This window comes from Lolium rigidum, chromosome 6 (genome assembly GCF_022539505.1).
Source record: "Lolium rigidum isolate FL_2022 chromosome 6, APGP_CSIRO_Lrig_0.1, whole genome shotgun sequence".
Classification (NCBI taxonomy): domain Eukaryota; kingdom Viridiplantae; phylum Streptophyta; class Magnoliopsida; order Poales; family Poaceae; genus Lolium; species Lolium rigidum.
Window position 1 is genome coordinate 129,682,083 of NC_061513.1, and position 27,303 is coordinate 129,709,385.

The following is a 27,303-nucleotide window of genomic DNA, read 5'->3' on the forward strand; positions in this document are numbered from 1 at the left end:
AACCTTTCGTCATTTATTTCTATCCTACCTTGCTGGACTATGATGGTTCCCTGCATGATCTTGTAGAGCTTGTTACTAGCTTCGAAACAAGCCCAAGATCATCAAAATCGGAGTCCGGATGCTCAAGTTATGATCATTCTCGTTTTAGTGTTTCTGCAGTTTTCTGGGGGGGCGGATATTCCGGCCCAAGTTTGGGGCGGATAATCCGCCCCCCCCGAAAAATCCGGTTTTTGGGAAAATCCGGCCAAATATCCGGCCAAATATCCGGGCCCCTTACTGAGAGCAGTTTTCTCATGTCCTTAGCCGTTTTTTGGGGCCCGGATATTTTGCAAATATCCGGCCCGAAAAATCCGGCCTGAGCACACCCAAACGGTCATATTTCGATGGGAGGGGGTATTTAAGCCCCCCTTCTTCCTCCTTGGGCTGGTGGCTTCTCTCTCTCTCTCCTCCATTGTTGAACTAGAGAAGCTTGCTCTATCTCTCAATCCCTCCATGATTCTTGCCCCCATTTGAGGGAAAAGAGAGAGGAGATCTAGATCTACAATTCTACCAATCAAATCCATCTCTTTGTGAGTGGAACTCTCTAGATCTTGATCTTGGTGTTCTTTGTGAATTCCTTTGTTCTTCCTCTCTTATTCCCCCAATAGCTTTTGTAGCTTTGTTGGAATTTGAGAGAGAATGACTTGAGCATCTTTGTGGTGTTCTTGCCATTGCATTTGGTGCATCGGTTTGAGTTCTCCACGGTGATTCGTGGTGGTGAAAACAAGAAGGTTGTTACTCTTGGGTTCTTGGAACCCTAGACGGATTCTAGGCCTTTGTGGCGGTTTGTTGGGAGCCTCCAATTAAGTTGTGGATGTGTGCCCCAATCTTTGTGTAAGGTCCGGTTTCCGCCTCGAAGGAAATCCCTTAGTGGAACCGTGACCTAGGCCTTTGTGGCGAGTGTCACCGGAGATTTAGGTGAGGCGCCTTCGTGGCATTCGGTGTGTGGTGTGAGTACCGCATCTTGGGGTGAGGCCTTTGTGGCGTTGGTGTGCATCGAGCAACCACACCTCAAGGTGAGCCTCTTGTGGCGTTCGGGAGCACTAAGCCACCGCACCTCTCCAACGGAGATTAGCACTCGCAAGAGTGTGACTTCAGGATAAATCATCGTCTCCCGCGTGCCTCGGTTATCTCTATACCCGAGCTCTTTACTTATGCACTTTATCTTGTGATAGCCATCGTGCTTGAAGTTATATATATCTTGCTATTACATACTTGCTTGTATTGCTTAGCATAAGTTGTTGGTGCACATAGGTGAACCGTAGTATATAGGCTTTGGGCTTGACAAAGTAAACGCTAGTTTTATTCCGCATTTGTTAAGCCCATCTCGTAAAAGTTTTAAACCGCCTATTCACCCCCCTCTAGGCGACATCCGTATCCTTTGACCTGGACTTTTAATAGAACCAGGAGGCAAATTATTATACCAAGTTTTAGCATCATCCTTTAATGAGAAAGGAAAATTTTTAGCAACGAAATAAGTACGCATCTTGACATCATCAGAAAACAAGCTACTCATAGAAGAAAGTTCATTCATGTGTTCTACAGCACTTTCTTTTTCAGTACCACAAAAGGGTGTTTTCTCAACAATAGCTATATGAGATAGATCAAGAGAAAAATCATAATCTTTATCCTTAATGCATATAGGAGATGTGGCAAATTTAGGATCAGGAGATAGCTTATGTCTAACTGTATATTGTGCGAGAAACTTTTTAATTTTTCTTGCATCAGCAGTAGCATTGCATCTATTAATAAAATCATCATTAAGCTCCACATAATCCTCATCAAGATCATCACTAGAATAATCAAGTTCAGGTGAATTAACAGGTGTAGTAGCATTTTTATTAGGAGTTTCAGCATTTTCAATTTGTCTAGACCTAGCAATTGTAGCATCTAGAAAGGATCCCAATGAACCACTATCATCAAGCACAGTAGAACACATTATCAATATTATGAGAGTTTTCGGATTCAGCGAAGTACCGAGCAAGTGAAGCTTGCGGCGGTGAAACAAGTTGACTTATCACGGATGGTGAATCAAGAGTAGCAGAGGTACTCGTAGTTGTACATTTTCTTGTAGTGGATGGTAATATGGCGACTTTAGGATCGCGAGTTTTACCCATGATGGAGAATTTGCAGCGAACAATATCAATCCAAGTGAACTTCCAAATAAAGCTATGCTCCCTGGCAACGGCGCCGTAAAAACTGTCTTGATAACCCACAAGTATAGGGGATCGCAGCAGTCTTCGCGGGAAGTAAAACCCAATTTATTGATTCGACACAAGGGGAGACAAAGAATACTTGAAAGCCTTAACAGCGGAGTTGTCAATTCAGCTGCACCTGGAAACAGACTTGCTCGCAAGAGTTTATTAGTAGTAACAGTTTTATAGCAGTAGCAGTAGTGAAATAATAGCAACAGAGTAACAAAGACAGCAGTAGTGATTATAGTAAACAGCAGGATTAAAATACTGTAGGCACAGGGATGGATGACGGGCGTTGCATGGATGAGAGGAACTCATGTAACAATCAAGCAGGACATTTGCTGATAATAATAAAATGGTGTCCAAGTACAAAGCAATCAATAGGCATGTGTTCCATATATAGTCGTACGTGCTCACAATGAGAAACTTGCACAACATCTTTTGTCCTACCAGCCGGTGGCAGCCGGGCCTCTAGGGAATCTACTGGATATTAAGGTACTCCTTTTAATAGAGTACCGGAGCAAAGCATTAACACTCCGTGAACACATGTGATCCTCACATCACCGCCATCCCCTCCGGTTGTCCCGATTTCGTCACTTCGGGGCCTTTGGTTCCGGACAGCGACATGTGTATACAACTTGCAGGTAAGATCATAAAACAATGCATATCATGATGAAACAATAACATGTTCAGATCTGAGATCATGGCACTCGGGCCCTAGTGACAAGCATTAAGCATAACAAGTTGCAACAATATCATCAAAGTACCAATTACGGACACTAGGCACTATGCCCTAACAATCTTATGCTATTACATGACCAATCTCATCCAATCCCTACCATCCCCTTCAGCCTACAGCGGGGGAATTACTCACACATAGATGGGGGAAACATGGCTGGTCGATGGAGAGGCGTCGGTGGTGATGATGGCGATAATCTCCTCCAATTCCCCGTCCCGGCGGAGTGCCAGAACATCGACTTCTGGCCGCCGAGACGGAGTTTCGCAATGTGGCGGCGTTCTGGAGGGTTTCTGGCGACTTCGATTTCTCCCCCGCGATTTTAGATCGAACCCCTTAAGTAGTCCAGAGGGGGGGCGTCGGAGGCCAGCCGAGGGGGCCACACACTAGGGCAGCGCGCCCCCTGGGCCGCGCCGGCCTGGTGTGTGGGGCCCTCGGGCCTCCACCTGGCTTGCCCTTCTGGCTCCCTAAGTCTTCTGGTAAAATAGGCCCATTGATATAAATTCCGAGGATTTTCCCGAAAGTTGAATTTCTGCACAAAAAAAAGACACCAGAGCAATTCTGCTGAAAACAGCGTTAGTTCTCGTTAGTTGTATCCAAAACACACAAATTAGAGGCAAAACAATAGCAAAAGGGTTCGGGAAAGAAGATACGTTTTGGACGTATCAGTGATGATGACGATGATGATAATGATGTATATTCTGGCAGTAGCTAGGATGAAAAACATTTGGCCCCCTTTTGTAAGTATGATGAGGTGGTATATACTAACCCCTCAGGTGATGGTGAACTTTGCGGTGTTAGGATGAGACACCCACTTTTGTTGTGGTGGTAGGACGACACCACTGTAGTGTAGGATAAACTTCTGATTGACTTTTGGAATGATATGCATGCCCCTGTTAGTTTCAGATTTGCTGTGAACACTTGTCTTGTTCTATTGCTCATTTCTGAATTGCTTCATTGTTGTGATTGCTAACTTCTTCTTTTACCATGCTAGTGATATGTGGTGTTTCGCGGGTGGGTTCGAGGAATCTACAGGTCATGGAGAGTCTGTCAAGATCAGGTCAATGGCTACTCCAACAACAGCTACCGAGGATATGCAACATTGGAGGAGGCACAACAAGAGTACCTCAGCTTCCTGAAAGAGGAGCTGCAGGAAGATCATGCCATCGATGAGGCAGTGCCATTAGCACAGCTGCCGTCGGAGGAAGTACATGCTCTACAAGGAGCACCGCCGGAGGTACGTCCCAGCCGGGTGAAAGATTACATAATCGCATTTCTCATCGTGGTGATCGTGAGGATCTTGTTCTTCTGAGTGGTCTCTGATCATATGTAAGATGTCATGGTATGGTAATCTTACTCTATTTGAATTGTGGTAAGGATATGGACTTGTGATTTGAGCAACCAAACAAAGAAATTCCTGTTTTCCTGCGTGCAAGATGGACTGGAAACGGGCAACCAAACGATGGGGCCTGGGTTCCTTCTCCGACACGCAAAAGGCCGTCCAGGCTACCAAACGACCCACCAAAAGTGGCCCATAGCCCGTTCGCAACGCGCAATGCCTCCCATCTCACTGGCGCAGGCACGCAGGAATTCGGCACAGGCAACCAAACACGCCCTAAATTCCTATGTTCTTTGCAGCATTGGACTGTCATGTGTGGTTAGGTGCAGGAGTAACCATGCGTCACAAGTCGAATGGAGAAAATGAGAAAGTAAAGATGTCGTGATATCAAAAGCTATTTTAAAATTAATAGGGACTGAATATTATGCACCTACTTTGAATAGTTTTACAGAACATTTGAAACCATATTCTATGAGGAATACCAATTGTTTGCTGCCATCTCAGCAAGGATGTAAAACTTAGTGATACCAACGCATACTATATACGAGCATATTGACTCATGATTACATTAATTCGTTTCATTTAAGATCATCGTGGATGCAAAAATCAGTGATCTGCTTCACTTGCCCTTCCTAAATAAATAAAATTATTCAATTGTTTTAATCAAGGCTACAAAAATTTAGACTCGATGTTACCAGATGGTACCTGAATACCATCCCAATCACCGTAAAAGATCTCTTAAAAAAATTAAGTGAAACATTTTTATAAGAAAAAAGATCTTCCGCGTTCTAAGCCTTTTTGCCAACATCTACAAGACCTTGTAGTTGCGCAAGTGTTCTGCATGATCCACAACAAGTACAATTCTTTTGCCACCCTTTTATTCATTGTATTGCTGGAACATGATAAGTAGGTAATGAAGTACTCCTAATGAACTCTGAAATGAATCTTCGTTCATAAATATAAAGTGTAGAACACATACTAACTGGTTTCAAGAGCTGGTTGGTGAAACACTCAAGTGCTAGACTAGCTAGCTGCTCTATCTATAAATATAACATATACTGCCTACAAATCGCCAACTGTTCCATGTAGCAAAATTATATCTCCATTTTAGTTGATGGGGATGAGTATATTGTGGAACAGAAAGATAGTGCACTTTTACGGGAGAATTGCCGTACGCCGACAGCCAGGCGATGTGCCGACGGCCAAATGTCAGGGCCGTCGGCACAGTAGCCTCCGGAGCGCGGCGACGAGGATGACCGTCGGCATTAAATTGGCCGTCGGTACAGGCTGGATGTACCGACGGTCACCGTCGGCACAGTTCTGGCCGACGGCACAGGACCAGTCTAGCCGTCGGCACAACATTTTTTTTCCTTTTTTTCCACTACAGACCTGTGCCGACGGTTTAACCGTCGGTATAGCTTTTTCCTATTTCTCCATGACAGTCTTCAAAAAAGCATAACTAAATCATTCTAACTGAGAAAAATAAGTATAATATATCAAATTTTGCAGAAAAACAAGATCTATCATAGAAAAATATCAAAAATGGAATACTTCGAATACCTAAATAAATTTTCTTAGAAATGAGCTATAATGTTCGAGGTTTCATGGCTTTCAAACACGCCAAAAATGAAAAATGGTCGCTCGTGGGTCGGATTAGAAATCCACGTCTGGGGTATTGCTTACCATCCTAGGGCCCTCGCACGTGCCAAATATGACCTCGTTTCGGGAAACTATGCCATGCTGAGGCCGTTTCCCACCTCATTTCCCCTGAAATCCATAGAACTCCGGACGTGATAGCCCTTATCGTGAAGGTTTTTTCAAAATAATTGTCGTATCACAGTTTTGACAAACGGAATAGTTACCATGACATATAAAATGACGCCACGCGGCTCCGTGGGATTTTTTGATTTCGTTCAAATTGCCATCTGGCCAAAACAGGGCCACCGGGACATGCGGTATCGCCGTACCGGGCGTGCGGATGCACCCATTCGCGAACAAGCTAAACGGACAAAAATTAGCACATATAATGATGCGTTGTAGAACTAAAAACACTTTTTCCGGAATTTCTGGATTTACGGATAGTTGAGGCCTAGTTCAAATCCGGTCAGTTTCCAGCGGATTTGGCGGGACACCGCCGGAAGCCGCATGGGTTCTCAAATAGCTAACGCGTGTACATGCCATGTGATAGGTGGTGCGTAGGTGGTCTACTATCATCGCACAGAGGTTTCACGTCATACTAAAATGTGCCCCATGTAGCTGCTTCACAAATAAAAACCGTTTGGGCACGCTAAAAATGAAAAGATGGTTTCCCGTGGGCCGGATTAGAAATCCGCGTCCGAGGTCTTGCTTCCCATCCTAGGGCCAACACACGTGCCAAATATGACCTCATTTCGGCAAACTATATCATACCGAGGCCGTTTCCCACCTCATTTCTGATAAAGTCAACCAGATTTAAACTAGAGGTACTTGATCTATTGCTCATGATTTTTGGGTAAATTAAATTGTAGGTTCAAAATATGATATGGATGTCATATTTGTATTCCTCTCATTTTTCTGATCAATTTAGACATATTATTTGCCAAATTCGTATTTACTGATATTAATTATTCCATATTAAATAAAAAGACAAAAATGAAATCATTTAATTGTTTTTCAAACTCTATATTATTATTATTTATATATATTCATTGTTGTTTACTTAAGTAATTGTTTAGAATTCAAAAATATAGAGATGTGGCAGCACGGTCAAAGGGTTAATATGATTGATATGGTAGTATTAACAACAAGGGCGTGATTTCTTTCATGGAAGCTCATCCGAAGAGAACCAAGAAGTTAAGCGTGCTGGGGCGGGAGTAGTGTGAGGATGGGTGACCAACTGGGAAGTTTGACTACAAGTGCAATTTGACCTAATATTAGGTGTACTAAGTGTAAGTGTGATTGTGAAAGATTAATAAGTAAAAAAAGAATAAGAAAAAAATTGGAAAAAAATATTTAAAAAAAAAACATAATTTGAATCTTTTTTCAAAAAAAAATTGAAAATTTTGAAATACTATGCCAACGGTATAACCATCGGCACAACAATCTGTGCCGACGGCCAGTCTGTGCCGACGGTGATCGGGCAGTCCCCAACCAGAACTATACCGACGACGCTACGCCGACGGTCACCGTCGGCACAGCCTATGCCGACGGCCTTCTTTGCTGTGCCGACGGCTGGCAGCCGTCGGCAGACTGGAGCTCTCCAGTAGTGGTGGTGACTTACGTTGAAGAGATATTTTGAGAATGGGGCGCATAGGAAATTTTAGTTGGCAAGTGAGGTGAGAGTAATCGACAAGTGTGCACACGATCATTTTCTTGCCTATTTGCATCGTGTGTGCTCCGGTTTCTTAGATCAAAAGAGGCACACCCACCATTTTGATTAAGAAAACCAAGGGTTCTACCTAGGTTACCGAGTACTTTTCCCCTTTTCCCCTCTCAAGGCGCTACAGTAGCCACGCGTTTTGAGAGTCTGCCGCTCTTCTCCCCCGTTGCCGGCCCGATCCGGATCCTTCTTCGCCGGCGATGCCGACCGGAGAAGAGGAAGGAGAGGAGCTTGGCCTGCTGTATATACTAGTCTAGGTTATCTAGTCCTGTTGTCTACCCTCGTGGAGTATTGGAGTAGGAGGAGGGATCTTCTTGGCCAGATCCAGCCCGTCCAAGCTTCCTTCTTCGTTGCTGCTCGGCTCCGGTGGCAGGGGCGGTGGCAGGCGACGAAGGGGTGGCGTGGCATCTCCAGCAATAAGGCCTTTTCTTCCTACCCTTGTCATCTGCTTTGGTTGCGCTGGAGAAGCAACCAAAGTCCAGATCGTTCGTTTCTCCGACCTCATCCATGGTGGATGGACGAAGGAAGTGGAGGATCTGAGGATGGCTTCCCTAATAATCTCTCCCGGGTTCACCGCCGCCGCCATCTTCAACGCCCGCCTCCCCGAGTCCATGGCAAGCCCTTCGGGATTGACGGCGAGCCGGTCTCTCTGCCGTGGCCTTGGTATGACCCTGCTAATTCTTCATCTCTACCTCCTCTTCCTCTCTCCCGAGCTCTTGGCGTCATGGTGGCGTCAGGAAAAGGAGGATGCAGAGTGGTGGTGCTGAGGAATTGGCGCCGGAGTCCTTCTGAAGCACCTTCTTGGAGCACAACATCGGCATCACAGATGCTGGCCGTTATCCATGGCAATGAGATCTGGCAAATCTTCAACCTCCATCGGAGGCCCCTTCTGAGATTGACGGTTGCATCCCACGTCGACTGTAAAGCAAGTGGTTTCGTCCCCGCTTTGGAGCTCGATGGCGACATGGTTGATCTCCTGCTCGTCGGTGGGGAAAGAGAAGGGCTTGATTGCTTTTCCCTTTCTTTCAATGAGGCCCTTTCTGCAAATATCAGGGACCTATGTGTAATTTTCTATTTCATGGGGTCCTTTGTAATGTATTGTACACCCACCGTTGGTTATTAATGAAACTTCTATGCCCTTCGGGGCACTCCGTGTTCAAAAAAAAAAGGGTTCTACGTAGGTTGGATGAAGTACAGAAGTGACATATGGTACGTGTGGCCCATCCATCAGCCGCATACTCCCGCTCCCGCCTTCAGTTTTTCTTACTGCCATTTGGTAGAACTGTTGACACGGTTTCAGTGTAACTAATCCTAGTGGACAATCAATCTCCTTGCCCAGCATATTTAGTCTCTCTTGTTTCTCCAGTAGTCTATAATGAGCATTGGAACTTATAAACAGCGTGATGAATGTCCTTTTCCCGGAATCCCGGGCCTCCCTAGCAATTTTCGTGTTAATTAAGCTCATGTTCAATACTACGTACCTCCAACCCGAAGCTTAAGGTTTATATTTTTTTGAAAAGTCAAATCAAGTAAAATTTGATCAAACTTTTATAACAATCTATCAATAAATATAATATTTTATAGATACCATACAAAAATATATTTTATTATCTATTTAATGATATTAATTTTGTATTTTACATTTAATGATATTTGGTAAAATCTTAGTCTAACTTAACATAGTTTGACTTCTAAAAATAATATAAGCCTTAAGCTTTGGAATAGAGGTTAGTATAAGCCTTAAGGCTTAAGCTTTGGAATAATATAAGCTTTGGAATATCGGAATAAACCATCAATTTGTAGAACGGTTATTAGTCATATTCTCCTATGCAATGACTACTTCCAGTTGATTAGGCGAGATTTACCATCCGGACAAGTTTTGCGACACCTCCGGATATCTTTGCATGTGTTTCTTCCGGAGGGAGTGAGGGCCCATGATGATTACTTCAAATTGAACATAGATGCCATTGGTAAGTTTGGTTTTTCTTCCTTTCAGAAATGCACTGCTGTTATTTGGATGTTTGCATATTGAGTTGTTGCTGATCTTGTTGTAGGGTGTGAGGGCCCATGATGACCACTTCAAATTGAACATAGATGCCATTGATAAGCTTGGGTTTTCTTCCCTTTCAGAAATGCATTGTGGCTATCTGGATGCTTGCCTATTGAGTTGTTGCTAATCTTATTGGTGGGTACTTTCGCATAAGTGTGTCCACGTGTATTGATGACATGTATAAGTTTCACAAAGGCTCAAATGTTGCAGATATAGCATGAGTCTTAGCCGTTGGAAATACAAAGTGGTTTCTTGAGATTCTGGGATGTATCGATTTGCGTGCATTGAGAAAGGAACAACTGTCATTTCTTGGCAAAACATAACACTGTCGGTAGAGAGTGCACTTTCATACTTGAAGTTATGGAATCACTCGATCTCGAGATTTAGCACTCTTTCTTCACCATGACATCATCCCGCAATGATATCATTGTGCTTCAATGCTCTCTGATGTTCCGAGGTCTTGTGGAGCACGAGCATGATGTTGTAATCTATGACCGAACTAGCAGTGCGAGGATTTCAGGGCGCTTTGATTGAACATGAGGATTCGATGTCCGAGCTCAAAGATTACCTCCACACGCACGCATCATGAAATCCATGACCGGATTTTTCATGTTGAAATCCAAAATGATTTGGTTGGACACATGTGGATCCATAAAGAAAAAGGGATAGTCCTTATTTGTTGTCTTATGTTGGACAATTTATCGATTTGTAGGATTTTCAGAATTTTTAGTACTAAAATTATCTAGCAATAGTTTGTCAAATACAATTTTTTTTTTGCTGAAATACAATAAAGAGGGCCAACACAGATATGTTTTATTCGTTTGGAGGTGCCGTTGGGTGCACTGGACCAATCTCGCGGACACTCTGTACAAAAAAAAGCTCACGGACACTTTTTCGAGCAGATAAAAACAAATAAATTGCGGACATTATTTGGAGGGCACCATTGGAATTGCCAGATAAGGATTTATGTGCAGCGAAGCCATTCCATCTGGAGTAGTTTGTTTGAATCCGGGATTACGCCCCACAGCCACCACCTGCACGGTCAGCAAGAAGCGGCGACTTACGGAAACAATTTACTGAACTGACCGTTACAGACTCACCCCGCTCCGCTCCCACATGTGTCATCTTCCTCTTCAAGCGCAGTGAGCCGGAGAATTCAAACGGAATCCCCAACGGGAGCAAAGGCCCCGCATCTCCTCCTATCCTCGCATCGCCCCGCACACACGCGCACATCGGCGACGGCGCCGCGCCTCAGAGACCGCCGGTCCGGATCCTCTCTTCGTTGCTCTGGTGCGTGATTTCTCCAACTCGCTCTTCTCCCCTCCTCCGACCCTGATTTTTCTCGCGCTAGTCACCTGGACTTCACGCCAACCTATCCCGTGGCACGAAGCCCATTTCCGGGCGCCTCCGCCCCCAACCTCCATATCTCATCTCTCTATTGCCACCCTTATCAATTGCATTGCTCGAATATGATAAGTAGGTAATGAAGTACTTCTAATAAACTTTAGGATTAATTATCCTTCTTGAAAATATAGTATAGAATACACATATAATGAATAACACGATAACTGGTTGGTGAAAGGCAATGGGTTTTACCTCATTTCAGATACTGGTTGGTGAAACACTCAAGTGCAAGCCTAGCTAGCTCTATCTATAAATACAATATGTATCCTCCTATAGATCACCAATTGTTCGATATAGCAAAATTACACCTCTATTTTAGTTGACGAGAACGAGTATATTGTTGAGCAGAAAGAGGGTGGTGGTTTATGTGGACTTTAAGTGGCACCGAGGGTTCCATGCGTGATGAGATTTTGAGAATGGGATGCATAGGAAATTTTAGTGATCGAATGAGGTGAAGGTAGTCGAGAAAAGAACACATGGTCACTTCATTGGCTATATTTTCCGTGTGTGCTCTACTTTCTGAGATCGAAAGAGGCACACCCTCCATTTTGATCAAGAAACCCAAGGGTGGTACCTCACAGCGTGACTCATCCGTCAACATGTAATCCCGCTCTTGCCTTCATTTTCTCTTACTATTTTGTGGGAGAATTGTTGACACAACCTCAACGACAATTAGCCTCCTTTCCCAACATAGTTAACCTCTCTCTTTAGTGTAGTCTAGATTGAACACTCAAACTTATAAAAAGCATGACAAAGGTTATTTTCCCCGACAGTTTTCCTGTTAACCAAGCTCTGGTTCAGTATACGGTACATGAAAGTGAACTAGCGTGCCCAACCAGATATTGTTAACAACTCGATTTGGAGGTATCGTTAGTCTCAGCATGCATCGCTTTTAAGCTCTTGAAATTTTGGGAAAGTAAGACATCACACGCGTCATGTTTGAATATTTTCAGGACCCACGAAAAACATGAGGGCAATTGGACAACAACGGAATGCTTGCTGACTCAGTTGTGGAGCAGGCATGAGACTAATCATATTGGAGAGTAATATAGACTAATGTCATGCATAGAATCGAAGAATTAAATAATGTTTGATATTTGATCATCGTGGATCCTCTTCTCAATGATGAATAGAAGAATTAACTACCCAGGTTTAGCGAGTCGATGTCGGAATAAACCATCAATTGTAGAAGGGTTATTAGTCATATTCTCCTCTACAATGACTACTTCCAATTGATTGGGCGAGATTTACCATTCGGACAAGTTTTGCGACACCTTCAAATATCTACGCATGTGTTTTTTCCGGAGGGAGTGAGGGCCCATGCATGCTGACTGCTTCAAATTGAACATAGATGCCATTGGTAAGCTTGGTTTCTCTTCCCTTTCAGAAATGCATTATGGCTATCTGGATGCTTGCCTATTGAGTTGTTGCTGATCTTATTGGTGGGTACTTTCGCATGAGCGTGTCCACATGTATAAGTTTCACAAAAGGCTCAAATGTTGCAGATATAGCCCAAGTCTTAGCCGTTGGAAATACAAAGTGGTTTCTTGAGATTGTAGGATGTATCGATTGCATGCATTGAGAAAAGGAACAACTTTGATTTCTTGGCAAAACATAAAACTGGCGTTAGAGAGTGCACTTTCATACTTGTAGTTATGGCATCACAACATTTAGCACTCTTTCTTCACCATGGCATCATCCCGCGATGATATCATTGTGCTTCAATGCTCTCTGGTGTTCCGAGGTCTTGTGGAGCATGATCGTGATGTTGTAATCTATGACCTAGCAGCGTGAGGATTTCAGGGCGCTTTGATCGAACACGAGGATCCAATGTCCGAGCTCAAAGATTACCTCCACACGCACGCATCATGAAATCCATGACCGGATTTTTCATGTTGAGCTCCGAAATTATTTGGTTGGACACATGTGGATCCATAAAGAAAAGGGATAGTCCTTATGTGTTGTCTTATGTTGGACAATTTATCGATTTCTAGGATTTTCGGAATTTGTAGTACTAAAATTTAAAAAAAAAGGCTGAAATAAAATAAAATAAAGAGGGCCAACACAGATGTGTTTTATTCGTTTGGAGGTGCCGTTGGGTGCACTGGACCAAGCTCGCGGACACATTTTCGAGCAGATAAAAACAAATAAATTGCGGACATTACTTGGAGGGCGCCGTTGGAATTGCCAGCTAAGAATTTCTTCTGCAGCGCAGCCATTCCGAGTAGTTTGTTTGAATCCGGGATACGCCCCACAGCCACCTCACCCGCACGGTCATCAAGAAGCGGCGAGTTGCGGAAATACTTTCCTAAACTGACCGACCGTTGCAGCCTCTCCTCACCCCGCTCCCACATGTGTCCTCTTCCTCTTCAAGCGCAGTGAGCCGCAGAATTCAAACGGAACCACCAACGGCCCAACGGGAGCATCTCCTCCTACCCCCGCACGCACGCGCGCACCGGCGGCGGCGCCGCGCCTCGGAGACCGCCGGTCCGGATCCCCCCTTCGCTGCTCTGGTGCGTGATTTCGCCGCCTCGCCCTTCTCCCCTCCGCTAACCCCGAGTTTGCTCGCGCTAGTCGTCTGGAGTTCGGGTACTGCTCCGATCTGCAGCGGTGGCCGGTGGCCGCCGCAGCAGCACCGACCGCTCGCCGGATGAGCAAGCGACTGCAGTCTTCCCGGCTCGCGGTCGCGGTGCCGTAGATTTGGAAATTACTTGGTTTATTAGTTGTCGGAACTGCTCTTGTTTTGGTAAGCGCTGTCATTAAGGTTGGGATCTCCGTGAAGCCCACTTGCGCCTTAAACTCCGCTCCCCTTTCCTTTTTCCTGCTAAATAAATTTTTAGGTGTTCCGTTTTTGGGGAAAAATCAAATGGTTTGCCGAGCATCCGTTTTTGGGGAAAAAATCAAATGATACGAAATGTGGTCGTCGTCTTGGGCCAATCCGAACTTCTGACATCGGTTCATTTTCCCTATCCGTGACCGATTTTGGGCGGTCTGTAATTCATTCCGTGGCATGTGACTGTGCCCCACGAGATGCAGAGATAGCACAGATTTCTTATAGGAAACTAGTTTCTTCCTACTGGCAGCCTTTGAGATCAGTTCATGCCTTTCAGATTATGCCTTTGAGATCAGTTCATGCCTTTCAGATTAATTCATGTAACCATTGCTCATTCAGATTCAGATGAAGAGACTCCGGATCTGTGCTTCCGTTGTTTGGTTCAGTCTGGAGCTGTCTTCTGCCTGTTTCCTTTCAAACGACCATATACATTTTTTGAAAACACTGATGGCTTAGCTTGATCTTGGTGTCTTGTTACTTACGAATGTAAAGCGTGCCTGTTGTTACAACAGATTCGCAGCTGCATGCGCCAAACTTTGTCCTAGCAGCAACCGTTCCTACATCAGGGGAAATACAAGTTCTTCAAATTCTATAGTATGCTATATTGCAGTAACTGTGTTTATGATGAATGATTATGACCTGACACTGTCTTTACATATTAATCTTACTTTATAGGAATTTGGAACCGACCATTGTTGCGTTGAAGCAGACCGTGGCGCCCCTTCCCAGAGAAAGCTCTTCACATTGAAGACTTGAAGAGCCTTTGTAGTTTACCATAGACCACAGGATTCAAGAAAAATGAGTGCATCAAAACCGCCAAGCACCCCTGCATCAAAGATTCAGCGCACACCAATGGCGGCCCTTACCCCTGGTGGCAGCTCAAAGGGCCCAACCACCCCTGCATCAAAGATTCAGCTCACACCAATGGCCACCCTTACCCCTGGTGGCAGCTCCAGGGCCCAGGAGGAGAAGATCTTTGTCACTGTGAGGGTGCGGCCATTAAGCAAGAAGGAGCTGGCCATGAAGGACCAGAAGGTATCATGGGAGTGTGCTGATAGCCAGACAATCTTATACAAGGGTCCGCCACAGGACAGGGCAGCCCCTACATCTTACACTTTTGGTACGCTGTCCGAAGATCCATTACTGTATAGCTGAAGCAATTATGTATCGTAATGGAATTGACCTTCTGATTAACTAATTAACGCTCTATGTCCTTCCAGATAAGGTGTTTGGGCCAGCTTGCCCGACAGACTTGGTTTATGAAGATGGAGCTAAGGATGTTGCTATGTCTGCACTAACAGGCATTAATGGTAAACTGTTGCTCGCTTTGTAGCTTGGTGGTAATGGAACGTCAATCTGTAAGTGACCCTTACCTTGTCTCGGTTTTGCAGCCACAATCTTTGCCTATGGACAGACAAGTAGTGGCAAAACATTTACCATGAGAGGCGTGACAGAGAGCGCCGTCAGTGATATTTACAGACACATCCAGAATGTGAGTATTGTACATCTATCCTTTTTTTTTTAAGATCAATTATGCACCTCTGTTGAAGCAACCATTTCGAACTATTATGGAGACTTTCTTCAAACAAGCTTGTAAGACATAACTGTTTCTTGCTTTTGTGGATCGATAGACTCCTGAAAGGGAATTTATTATCAAGATATCCGCTATGGAAATCTACAATGAGGTTGTGAAGGATCTACTACGACCTGACTCTGGTCCCCTTCGCTTGTTAGATGATCCTGAGGTTTGTTTGCAATTTTGTTGAGTCAATGCACTATAAGTTCTATTTCATGCCTTAATGGTGATACATACACATATATTTGATTCACCAGAAAGGAACTATCGTGGAGAAGTTGGATGAAGAAATTGCCAAGGATAGCCAACATCTAAGGCATCTCATAGGCATTTGTGAAGGTAACTGCTATATATGTATAGTCTAGCATCTCCGGTAAGAAGAAGATTGCGTAGTGATACTTGCCTAATGACATTTCAAATAACTGCAGAACAAAGGCACGTTGGTGAAACTGCACTAAATGACGCAAGTTCACGTTCCCACCAAATCATTAGACTGGTATGTATAGAGAAGAATCATTTCTTGTTTAGATTCAATCTTTCGGAGGAAAACATACTGAGAGATGATTAACTTTTCCTTTTTCCATGTATCTATATCAGATCGTGGAGAGTAGGCTCCGTGAAGCATCGGGCTGTGTTAAATCTTTTGTTGCTAACTTGGTAAGCATCCTGTCCAACTTTTGGACCATGGTATGCTGATTATGAGTAATCTGTGCGAATTAACATTTGCTTTGTTTTCAGAATTTCGTTGACCTTGCTGGAAGTGAGCGTGCTGCGCAAACAAATGCAATTGGTGCAAGATTGAAAGAAGGCTGTCATATAAATCGCAGCCTGTTGACTTTAACTACTGTCATCCGAAAGCTAAGGTCTGGATTAGTCAAAAAAATCACTTGTACACAAGAAGTTTGGATCAGATGTATTTACTACTACCAGCGTTTTCTCTGCATTATCTATTTGCATCTATTGGATGAACGATGTCAGCAAGTTAACGGGCACTTAGCTCCTAACGAATATCAGGAGAGTGCACAGCCAAAGTCTTAATGAAATGCATCAGTTCAACATATTCCTGCTATGCTTCCTATTAATTCTTCCAATTTCAAATAGTTTGAGTAAGTCCTGTCACGTATTTGAAACTCATTTGGTTCCAATGAAAAGATCTTCCTCAGTAGATTGTTTAAAAAAATACACATTGCTTGTTATTTATTGCAGCGTTGTGAACTTATCATGCTAAGCTGATATTTCATTTCATTCATATCGTATTACTGTTATCTTCATATTTTGGTACTAGTTGTACTTGTACATACAATAAATGCCGATTTTACAATGAATAGTCACATAAACAATGTAAATATGTTGTGTATATCATTGGTCATTGCATTATCTCCAGTTTGCTCCCTCCCTTCTTCAAATATATAGCAATATGTTGTGGCCTTGTGGCCTTGAACAGAAAAGTAAATGCGAAAAGGCCCATCGTTGCAACTCCGAAAGAGCTAACTGTAAATTTCCGTTGCAGCTCAGAGAAAAGTGGCCACGTACCCTACCGGGATTCAAAACTCACACGTATCTTGCAGCTTTCTTTGGGTGGAAATGCAAGAACAGCCATCATCTGCACAATGAGCCCAGCCCTAACACATGTAGAACAATCCAGGAATACTTTATTCTTTGCCACTTGTGCCAAGGAGGTCACAAATACTGCAAAAGTTAATATGGTAAGAGCTCATTGTGAGACTGCATTGCTTTCACCTTTAGTTGCTGAAAGTCAACTCAACACTCCATTGTCCATACAGGTTGTATCTGATAAGCAACTGGTCAAGCATCTACAGACAGAAGTTGCCAGACTAGAAGCAGAACTGAGGACCCCTGACCGTACCTCCTCTTCCGATATTCTCACCGTAAAGATTAAGCAGGTAACGTCTCTGACCAAGGGTGTCATGCTTACTTCTGACATTCGAGGATACATTGAATAAGAAGAATCATTATAATTTTGTAATTGTCTATTCTACCATGCAGATGGAAATGGAAATGAAAGAGCTACGGAAACAACGAGATAACGCACAGTTAGCGCTCGAAGAACTACAAAAGAAGATGGGTGATAACCAGCCAGTAAGAAAATGCCCTTTCTTCTTCTTCCATAACCTTTTACTTGTACTGTGAACTAAATATTTTCCAAAACTATGTTTTCGTTTTAGGGGTGGAATCCCTTTGACTCACCACAAAAGACCAGAAAGTGCCTCACATTCTCCGAGCCAAGTAACAAGATTAAGATAAGGAGCTCGGTTAGACAATCATCCACTGCTCCATTTATGTTAAAGCATGAAATTCGCAAGCTTGAGCAACTACAACAACAACTTGAGGTTGAAGCAAACCGAGCAATTGCTGTACTGCACAAGGAGGTTGAATGCCACAAACATGGCAACCAAGATGCAGCAGAAACTGTTGCTAAACTTCAGGCAGAAATCAGGGAGATGCAATCCGTTAGATCTGAGAACAGAGATGTTGAGATGGTAACAAATGAAGGAAATGGATCCGATTTGAAAGATGAAATTACTAGACTTCATTTGCAAGACAATGATATTGCCAAACTTGAGGCAAAACTAGAAAATGTACAGAGATCGATTGATAAATTAGTTATGTCACTTCCAAATGTTGAGACTACCCCAAACTCCAACAGATCAAAGAAGAAGAAGAGGATGCTTCTTCCACTGGGTATTAGCAACATAAACAGACCAAATCTAATAAGAGCACCGTGCTCTCCCCACTCTTCCAGTAGGCCATTGGAATCAGAAGTTGAAAATATGGCTCCAGAGGGGGACAAGGTGTCTTATGAGGGTTCAGAAAAGGCTACTCCCACCAAGAGTGAAGACACTGGGGATTTATCGTCACGTGATGAAACTCCACGCTACAGACGATCTAGCTCAGTGAACATGAAAAGAATGCAGAAGATGTTCCAAAATGCTGCTGAAGAAAATGTGAGAAGTATTAGGGATTATGTCACTGAATTGAAAGAGAGGGTGGCAAAACTTCAGTACCAGAAACAGCTACTTGTCTGCCAGGTCTTATTTCTGGTCTCATTTGATCTTGCATACACATCCATTTTTTATGTTGAGAAGTTATTTTATTTGCCTGCTAAAATATGATCACTTGAAATATTCTTACAGGTACTAGAGTTGGAATCTAATGAAGGGAAACCAAATGACATGGATGAAGATCCAGCAGGAAATGACATATCTGTACAGGACAGTCCTGAATCATGGGACATATTATTTAAGGAGCAGATGCATCACATTATACAACTCTGGGATCTCTGTCATGTATCAATCATACACAGGACTCAGTTCTACCTGTTATTCAGAGGGGATTTGACAGACCAGATATACATAGAAGTTGAAGTTAGAAGATTGACGTGGCTGCAGCAGCATTTTGCTGAGAACGGTGATGCAAGCCCTGCTGTGCTTGGTGATGACCCTAACTTTTCTCTAGCCTCAAGGTAAATATGATGATTTGCCAACATGTGTTGTCTAGTGTCCTTTGGTCATAGTGCTACCCTACTTTCTTACTACATGTATCATTCAACTTACGCAACCATGTCTACAGGCCAAGTACAACTAGGTCATGTCAGATGTTTCATTAGTCATAATTGAATGTACAATCATAAGTTTCATCCTTTTTTTGTATTGCTGTAGTATGAAGGCGTTGAGGAATGAGCGAGAATTTCTTGCAAGAAGGATGGGGTCAAGGCTGACAGAAGAAGAGCGGGATCGCCTCTTCATCAAATGGCGAGTGCCCCTCGAGGTGAAGCAGCGAAAGCTACAGCTTGTGAACAAGCTCTGGGCAGACCCCAACGATAAAGCGCACATTGAGGAGAGCGCTGATATAGTTGCCCGGCTGGTTGGTTTTTGTGAGGGTGGTAACATCAGCAAGGAGATGTTTGAGCTCAATTTTGCGCTCCCAGCGAGTAGGAAGCCATGGCTGACGGGCTGGCAGCCAATCTCAAACATGATCAAAGAGAAAACTCGCCAGTTGGTTTCGACTCCATTACAGTGAGGAAAGGGCCAATACATACATTTCATAATACTCATACTGGTGACTGGTTGACCAAGGTGAACTGACACTGGGCTCATATGTAGATAGCTTAAAATCTTTAGAAATATTCATTTCTACATGTACCAATTATTTTGAATGCTCATAACTTGACAGTGATTGTTTGAATGAGAATAACTTGAATACTCTACATGTACCAATGATTTTGGAGTTGGTTAGTCATCTAGGGCATCAGGTGCTGGTTTCAGTGGCTTCATAACACTTTCACTGAGTTCTATTATTATGACTTTCACATTTATTAACATGAAGCACAGCGCAGTATGGTAGTATTCCGTTTTGCTATAAGGAATTATATTATGAAGAACAAAATTTGCTGTTGTCATACAATCCAGCAAAAAAGATCAGTAACATACATGGCACACGACACAAGATGAAAAAGCGGCAAGCAGATTTCTATCATGGTCTCACTTAAGACACTTACAAAACTATAGAATTAAGTACTATAAGAACTGAGGGAAACGCATCAGCAGTCACTGAAGTAAATTATGATAAGCACATAGGTCACTGAACTCAAAAAACGAGCACCCTCGTTCACTAATCTCTCAAGTATGAGTAATACCTGTTAGATTTGTGTCTTATGAGCTAATATGTGGCCTGCTGACTAGAACAATGGGGTGGTTGGCTGTGTGTTTGTATCAGGGACTAAAGTGAAGAAATTCCTGGAAACACGTTTAATTCATCAACATTTCAGTGGCATAGTTTCAGTAGACAGTGGCATAGTTTCAGTAGACAGCAAAATAGATAAGTGTTTACATGCACCGTGTACATGAGACATCAGGTTCTTACGGACAGAACAAAAGAAACAACCATTTGTATGGTTACTAACTGGAACATAAAAGCAGTGTTGCTATCCCGAAAAAAATACAGCCATCTGTCAAGCTTGAGATAGATCATCAGGTGCTGCCTGTGATGCATCAATTTCAACTGCATTTTCTACACCTTGACTTGAAGTTGTTGTACTTGAGCTGCCATCACCGAATAAAAGCCATTCAACTCTTCCTCTACCTCTCATTGTAATTGTTGTAGAACTTTGGCCTCCAGCACTAGCAACATCACTACCTCCTCTTGCACCAGCAACTATTCTAGCAGCAGCAGTACCTCCTCTTGCACCAGTTGTTCCCAACCTGGTGCCTCTTGTTCCTCTTCCAGGAGGAGCAGCAGATCCTCTTCCCGTAGAGGCAGAAGCTGCAGTGTCAACACTCTAACCTATTCCTCTTGGTCTTCCCTACCTCTGCCTCCTGTAAGTATTTCCATTCCAGAAGTAGCTGTAGTGACTGTTGTTGCTGGTATGTTTTGCCTATATGAGGAAACAAATGTTGATTCCTCAGGGAAAGGTTCCGGTTCTTCGAAGGTGATTGTGGGTACCTACAGTAATAACATAAGGAGGCCTCTATCATAAGTACATGGAGTCATTTGAATTTCTGATATTGATGAGATAGTATGTACCTAATGATTTAATTCCTTCACCATGGAGTCATGATTTAATTCAGTTGTCGTCCGTCGGGAGACAGAAAGCCAAACTGAGTTTGGTCTGGTTCTGCTCTCTGTGGCCACTTCAGGGTGTTTTTTTTTGCAAAATTGCACCACGCCAGGGCTGGTTAACAAAGCAGTCAACATGCCACGTAAGCGAGGTTCCACTGACCTGTCGCACTTTTGACCGGTATACTCATACTTGAGAGATTAGTGACCGCGGGTGCTCGTTTTTTGAGTTCAGTGTCCTATGTGCTCATCGTAATTTACTTCCGTGACCGCTGGTGCGTTTCCCTCATAAGAACTCTAGTACACATTCGTAATTTTAAAAAATTAACAGCACCCAGCAAAATGAGTTGTCATTCTTTTTGAGGTTTTTCATTTTCTCATGTTGTTTCTTTTTCTAATTTATTTCTTCATTTTATATGTTTTTATTCTATCTTTTTTTAGATTTTTTCATTACTTATTATTCTTTTAAAATTTCTTATATATTTACCTTATTCTGCTAGACTTCAATTTTGTTTTGACGGGTTCTTTCTAGTGGTTCTTATGTTTTATTAATCCTTCCTTTTTATTCTACTTTTCTTTTGGAATTTTTTCCTTGTTATTTTTTTATTTTGGCATTTATTTTTGCTTTTTTTGTTTTCTTTTGAAAATATATATGATCTGTCCTAAAATATAACAAAGTGGTCAAATACACAAACGATCTCATGCTGATTAAATTTAGTTGGTCGACTATAATGACAAATTGAATTGAATTTTGCATAGTATTGGTAGATAAATTTAATGCAAATGTGTATTACATTACATCCTTAATTAGGCCTTGTTCGGTAGAAGCGGCCTTGAGAGGTTTGTTCTGTGTTAACCCGGCGTCGACCGAGTCGTTCGGTAGGCCGGTCTGTAGGGATTCGTTGCATAGAAAACAAAAAAATTCCTACCGCGAGAACGCAATCCAAGCCAAGATGCAATCTAGAAGATGGGAGCAACGAGGGGATGAACGAGACTAACCCTTGAAGATTTCCAAAGCCTATAAGAGTAGGCTCTTATTGCTGCGGTAGACGATCACTTGCCGCTTGCAAAAGCGCGTAGAAGATCTTGATCACGGTGCCACAATCGGGCAGCATCTCCGTACTCGGTCACACGTTCGGTGTTGATGAAGACTACGTCCTTCTCCCCGTTCCAGCGGGCAGCGGAAGTAGTAGCTCCTCCTTGAATCCGGCAGCACGACGGCGTGGTGGCGGTGGCGGTGGAGATCTCCGGCGGAGCTTCGCTAAGCGTGCGGGAGAAGAGGAGGAGAGAGGGGGCGGCTAGGGTTTGGGAGAGGGGGTGGCCGGCCTCCTTGGGTGCGGCCAAGGTGGGGTGGTTGTGGTGGTCAGCCCCCTCCCCTATGCCCCTCATTATATAGGTGGATCCCCAAGTGTTGGACTACAAGTCTTCGAATAAGACCCCAACACTAGAACCTTCCATGTAGTAGGGAAACCTACCCAAGGTGGGAATCCCACTTGAGGTGGGATTCCCCCTTCCATGTGGAGGGTGGCCGGCCCCTTTGGTGGAGTCCACCTTGGACTCCACCCTCTAGGGTTGGCCGGCCATGGGGAGGTGGAGTCCCTCCGGGACTCCTCCTTCCTTAGTGATTCCTTCCGGACTTTTCTAGAACCTTCTAGAACCTTCCGCAAAATCACCGGATCATTTTAAATCTTATAAAATGATTTCCTATATATGAATTTTATTCTCCGGACCATTCCGGAACTCCTCGTGATGTCCGGGATCCCATCCGGGACTTCGAACAAAACTTCGAACTCCATTCCATATTCAAGTTCTACCATTTCAACATCAAACCTTAAGTGTGTCACCCTACGGTTCGCGAACTATGTGGACATGGTTGAGTACTCTCTCCGACCAATAACCAATAGCGGGATCTGGAGATCCATATTGGCTCCCACATATTCAACGATGACTTAGTGATCTAATGAACCATTCACATATGATACCAATTCCCTTTGTCACGCAATATTTTACTTGTCCGAGGTTTGATCATCGGTATCACTCTATACCTTGTTCAACCTCGTCTCCTGACAAGTACTCTTTACTCGTACCGTGGTATGTGGTCTCTTATGAACTTATTCATATGCTTGCAAGACATTAGACGACATTCCACCGAGAGGGCCCAGAGTATATCTATCCGTCATCGGGATGGACAAATCCCACCGTTGATCCATATGCCTCAACTCATACTTTCCGGATACTTAATCCCACCTTTATAACCACCCATTTACGCAAGTGGCGTTTGATGTAATCAAAGTACCTTTCCGGTATAAGTGATTTACATGATCTCATGGTCATAAGGACTAGGTAACTATGTATCGAAAGCTTATAGCAAATAACTTAATGACGTGATCTTATGCTACGCTTAATTGGGTGTGTCCATTACATCATTCATACAATGATATAACCTTGTTATTAATAACATCCAATGTTCATGATCACGAAACCATGATCATCTATTTAATCAACAAGCTAGTTATACAAGAGGCTTACTAGGGACTCTTTGTTGTTCACATAACACACATGTATCAATGTTTCGGTTAATACAATTATAGCATGGTATGTAAACATTATCATAAACACAAAGATATATTATAATAACCATTTTATTATTGCCTCTTGGGCATATCTCCAACAGTCTCCCACTTGCACTAGAGTCAATAATCTAGTTTACATTTGTAAAGATATAACACCTTGGCCTTCCGGTGCTTTATCATGTTTTGCTCACGGGAGAGGTTTTAGTCAACGGATCTGACACGCTCGGAAACGTATGTATTTTGTAATTCATTTGCGTCTCAACGCATCACTCATTTCCAAATGAGTTGGCATTAAATATGTTTGATCTTCTGGTGGAACCTTAATTCCGCGGTCTGAAATAAGTCACTTAATATTGTCACATACAATATAGCTTCAAAGTTCTGACACTATCGGAACTACACCAAGTTCTCAAAGAACTTCTTGACTCAACATCCTCAGTCATTTGTCAAAACAATGACATACTCTGCCTTCATTTGTAGAATCCGTCACAATATTTAGAACTCTTTCTAAATCTAACATAGATAACTTCTAGCTCATTGTGCTACCTTTAAAACAACACTTAGTCTAATTTGAGATTGAAATTCTATTTTTATATGTGACAAAACAAATATCGGTGTAATCACATTACAGCGATTTGTTTGTCATTTCTCCATACAAAACTATATATATATCCTTGGTTCTTCTAAAGTACTCAAGGATACTCTTCATCGTCGTCCAATGATCATCTCATGAATCATTCTGGTATATGCTCATAACATTTTAGAGCACAGGATATCTGATTGTGTACATATTATTCGTGATCCATAATCACTCATGTGTTTTTACTCATTGAGTATCAGATACACTCAAGTCTTTGTTAAAACTTCACATGACAAGAACATTTTCTTAATATTTCTATATTGAACTATTTCAATATCCATTCTATGTACTTTGACTTAAACTTATTTTGTGTTTCAATCTATCTTCATAGATCTTGACACTAGATATGTTTCAGTCCATATCCTTTCATTGAAATTAATTTCTCAATGAAACCTTTTAATCAAGTATATAATTACATCATTTATAACCAACTATATGTCACCTACATAAAGTATTATAAATGTGTCTTAGCGCTCCCACTTAATTTCTTGCAAATGCAAGCCTCTTCATCGTCTCTGATGAAATCAAAAACTCTTTGACTATTTCATCTGGTGAAGATTCCAACTCCGTGATACTTACTTCATCCAATTGAATTTCGTATACCTATCTAGTATTCCACAGATCAGCAAAACTCTTGGTTGTATCTTGTATACACCTTTAATACACACTTCTGATAAGTAATGTATTTTGCCATCCTACTAACATATCTCATAAAGGAAATATGTAGTGATTACTAGAATAATCCATATAGACTTTAAGCATTGCTACGGAAGATCTAATCTTGTCGTAGTCAACTCTTTGAACTTTGTCGTAAACTACTTTTCGACAAGTCAAGCTTCTTCAAGGATATTTCATCCAAGTCCATCAATTTTATAGATCTATTTACTTTCAAAAAATATTCATCTATCTTGGATTTCATGGTGTATAGCCATTTTAACGGAGTCAGAGCCCATCATAACTTCTTTGTTTGTAGTTGGTTTATCATTGTTCACAATCAATCCTTTGTCCACAAATCATTTATTTGATCACAAAGTAAACCATACCTACAAGGTTCAATATGTACTTCGATCTCCATGGCTAAAACACTTTGTAGTCATGGGAGCCATGATCGTCATGGTCGCTTCCGGAACCAATTTCCGATGCTGCGCTACTCTGATCATTATGCTTAGGTTCATAAACCTTATCAAGTTCTATTGTCCTCCCACTCAAAAATTTCGCTAGAAAACAATTTCTTGGAAATAAGCAACTAACATTAACAAACACTTTTGTCGTTTACTTCATAGTGGAAAGAATTCCCAATCAATTGTTTGGGATAACCAACAAAGACATTCATCCGATTTTGGTTGTAAACTTTTAGAACAAAATTTAAAGAAAAGACTATTAGGGTTTATACCCATACCATAACTTGTATGGTGTCATTTCAACGGATCATGATGATGCTCTATTCAGTGTAAAAGCGGTAGTCACTAAAGCATAATCCACAAAAATATAATGGCGTCATAATATTTTATCTCATCATTAATCCAACAAGGTTTGGATACATCTCTCGGATACTATATCATCATTATGATACTCCAAGAAATGTGAGTTGTAGAACAATTTCATGACTCTCTTAGATGTTCGCTAAAACTCGTAATTCAAATATTTTCACCATGATCCAATCATAGATATTTGACTTTTCTATTACGATGATTTCCACTTCATGCTGAAATTTATTTGAATCCATTCAAATGTTTCAAACTTCTTCCTTATTGAATATATCCACATATATACTCAATTCATTGTTGAAAGTTTTCATGAAGTAGAAGAATCTCCCGCATACAACTATGCCCAGTGAACCACATATATCATTATGTATGTTTTCACTAAGTTAGTTGCGCGTTCAACTCTCGGCCTATGAACGGTATTTCAGTCATTACTTTTTAGAAAAGATTTTGCAAGCGCCAAACGATTCAACAAATCAAATGACTCCAGAAATCCATTTGCATGGAGTTCCTTCATGCGTTCCTTTCTAACATGACCTAAATGGCGGTTCCACAAATAAGTGGAATTCAAATCATTTGCCTTATGGAATTTTAGCGTCAGTGTTATGTATGTGTGTTTCACCATTAAGATTTATAATAACTTATCCATCGTACATGGAGTAATGTCATAATTTAAACAACTCATTGTTTTCATTTGACCAGAGCAAAATAACAATTATTAAGTTCTTTATTATAAATTCTAAGGGCTAGATAGAATGCTAACGACGAACATAATAACACTTTATTTTGTTCCAGACGTGCATTCCTATCATATTCCTTGTCAGTCACTTAGGCCATTGTATTCTTGTATTGCGTTGTTTTGTATGACACTTCATACCAACCAATATAGTACTAATACCCAGGAATTTCATAGTGTGACTTAACTAGGAATACAACCATAACATGTATATCATTTATATACACCTGAGCTAGACATTCTAGTCTTTTCTTTCTTTCTGCCAATAATCTTTTGTAGTTTCTCTTTTAGCTTTCCTCATTATTCAGAAAAACACATCAACTTCAATAACTTCTCGGTTTGTTGGTCAAATACCAATAACCTTGAGGTTCTTACTTTGAAGTTGATCATCATATGTCAAGTGTTCCGGATTTCACTATTAGTAACCTTGTAATATGATGAACAATTTCACTCATAATTTTATCCATTGTATCATGATGACTTTCTGAGACCATGTCTGTACATGATAGGCTCGTAAAGTTTTAACCTTAGTATTCGCATATGCAAATCTGGCTTGCACCCGTCGTATGCACACGTAGAATCTATAACACCCGATCAACACGTGATGCTTCGATACGACGAGTCTTAGCAACGGTGCATACTAAGGATGATAACTTCATGGATATGCGAATATTGTTAGTGCCCCAATAGTTGGAGGATTGGGACGCCTTGCGTCTTCAACCTTCGTACATTCCCATAAAACTTATGAGTTTATGTAGTCTCA

General features: G+C 42.1%; 1 protein-coding gene across 1 annotated transcript; it reads left to right on the forward strand.

Annotated features, from left to right (window-relative positions):
* The first annotated feature begins 14,640 nt into the window (after positions 1–14,640).
* LOC124663280 (kinesin-like protein KIN-7A) lies at positions 14,641–19,571 on the forward strand. The gene is made up of 14 exons (XM_047201005.1): positions 14,641–15,074; positions 15,175–15,264; positions 15,346–15,446; positions 15,586–15,699; positions 15,788–15,869; positions 15,959–16,026; positions 16,128–16,187; positions 16,269–16,393; positions 17,041–17,236; positions 17,315–17,434; positions 17,538–17,630; positions 17,717–18,580; positions 18,686–19,014; positions 19,211–19,571. The coding sequence occupies exons 1-14, from the start codon at positions 14,753–14,755 to the stop codon at positions 19,569–19,571; spliced, it is 2,925 nt and encodes a 974-aa protein (XP_047056961.1). The 5' UTR covers positions 14,641–14,752.
* The last annotated feature ends 7,732 nt before the right edge of the window (positions 19,572–27,303 follow it).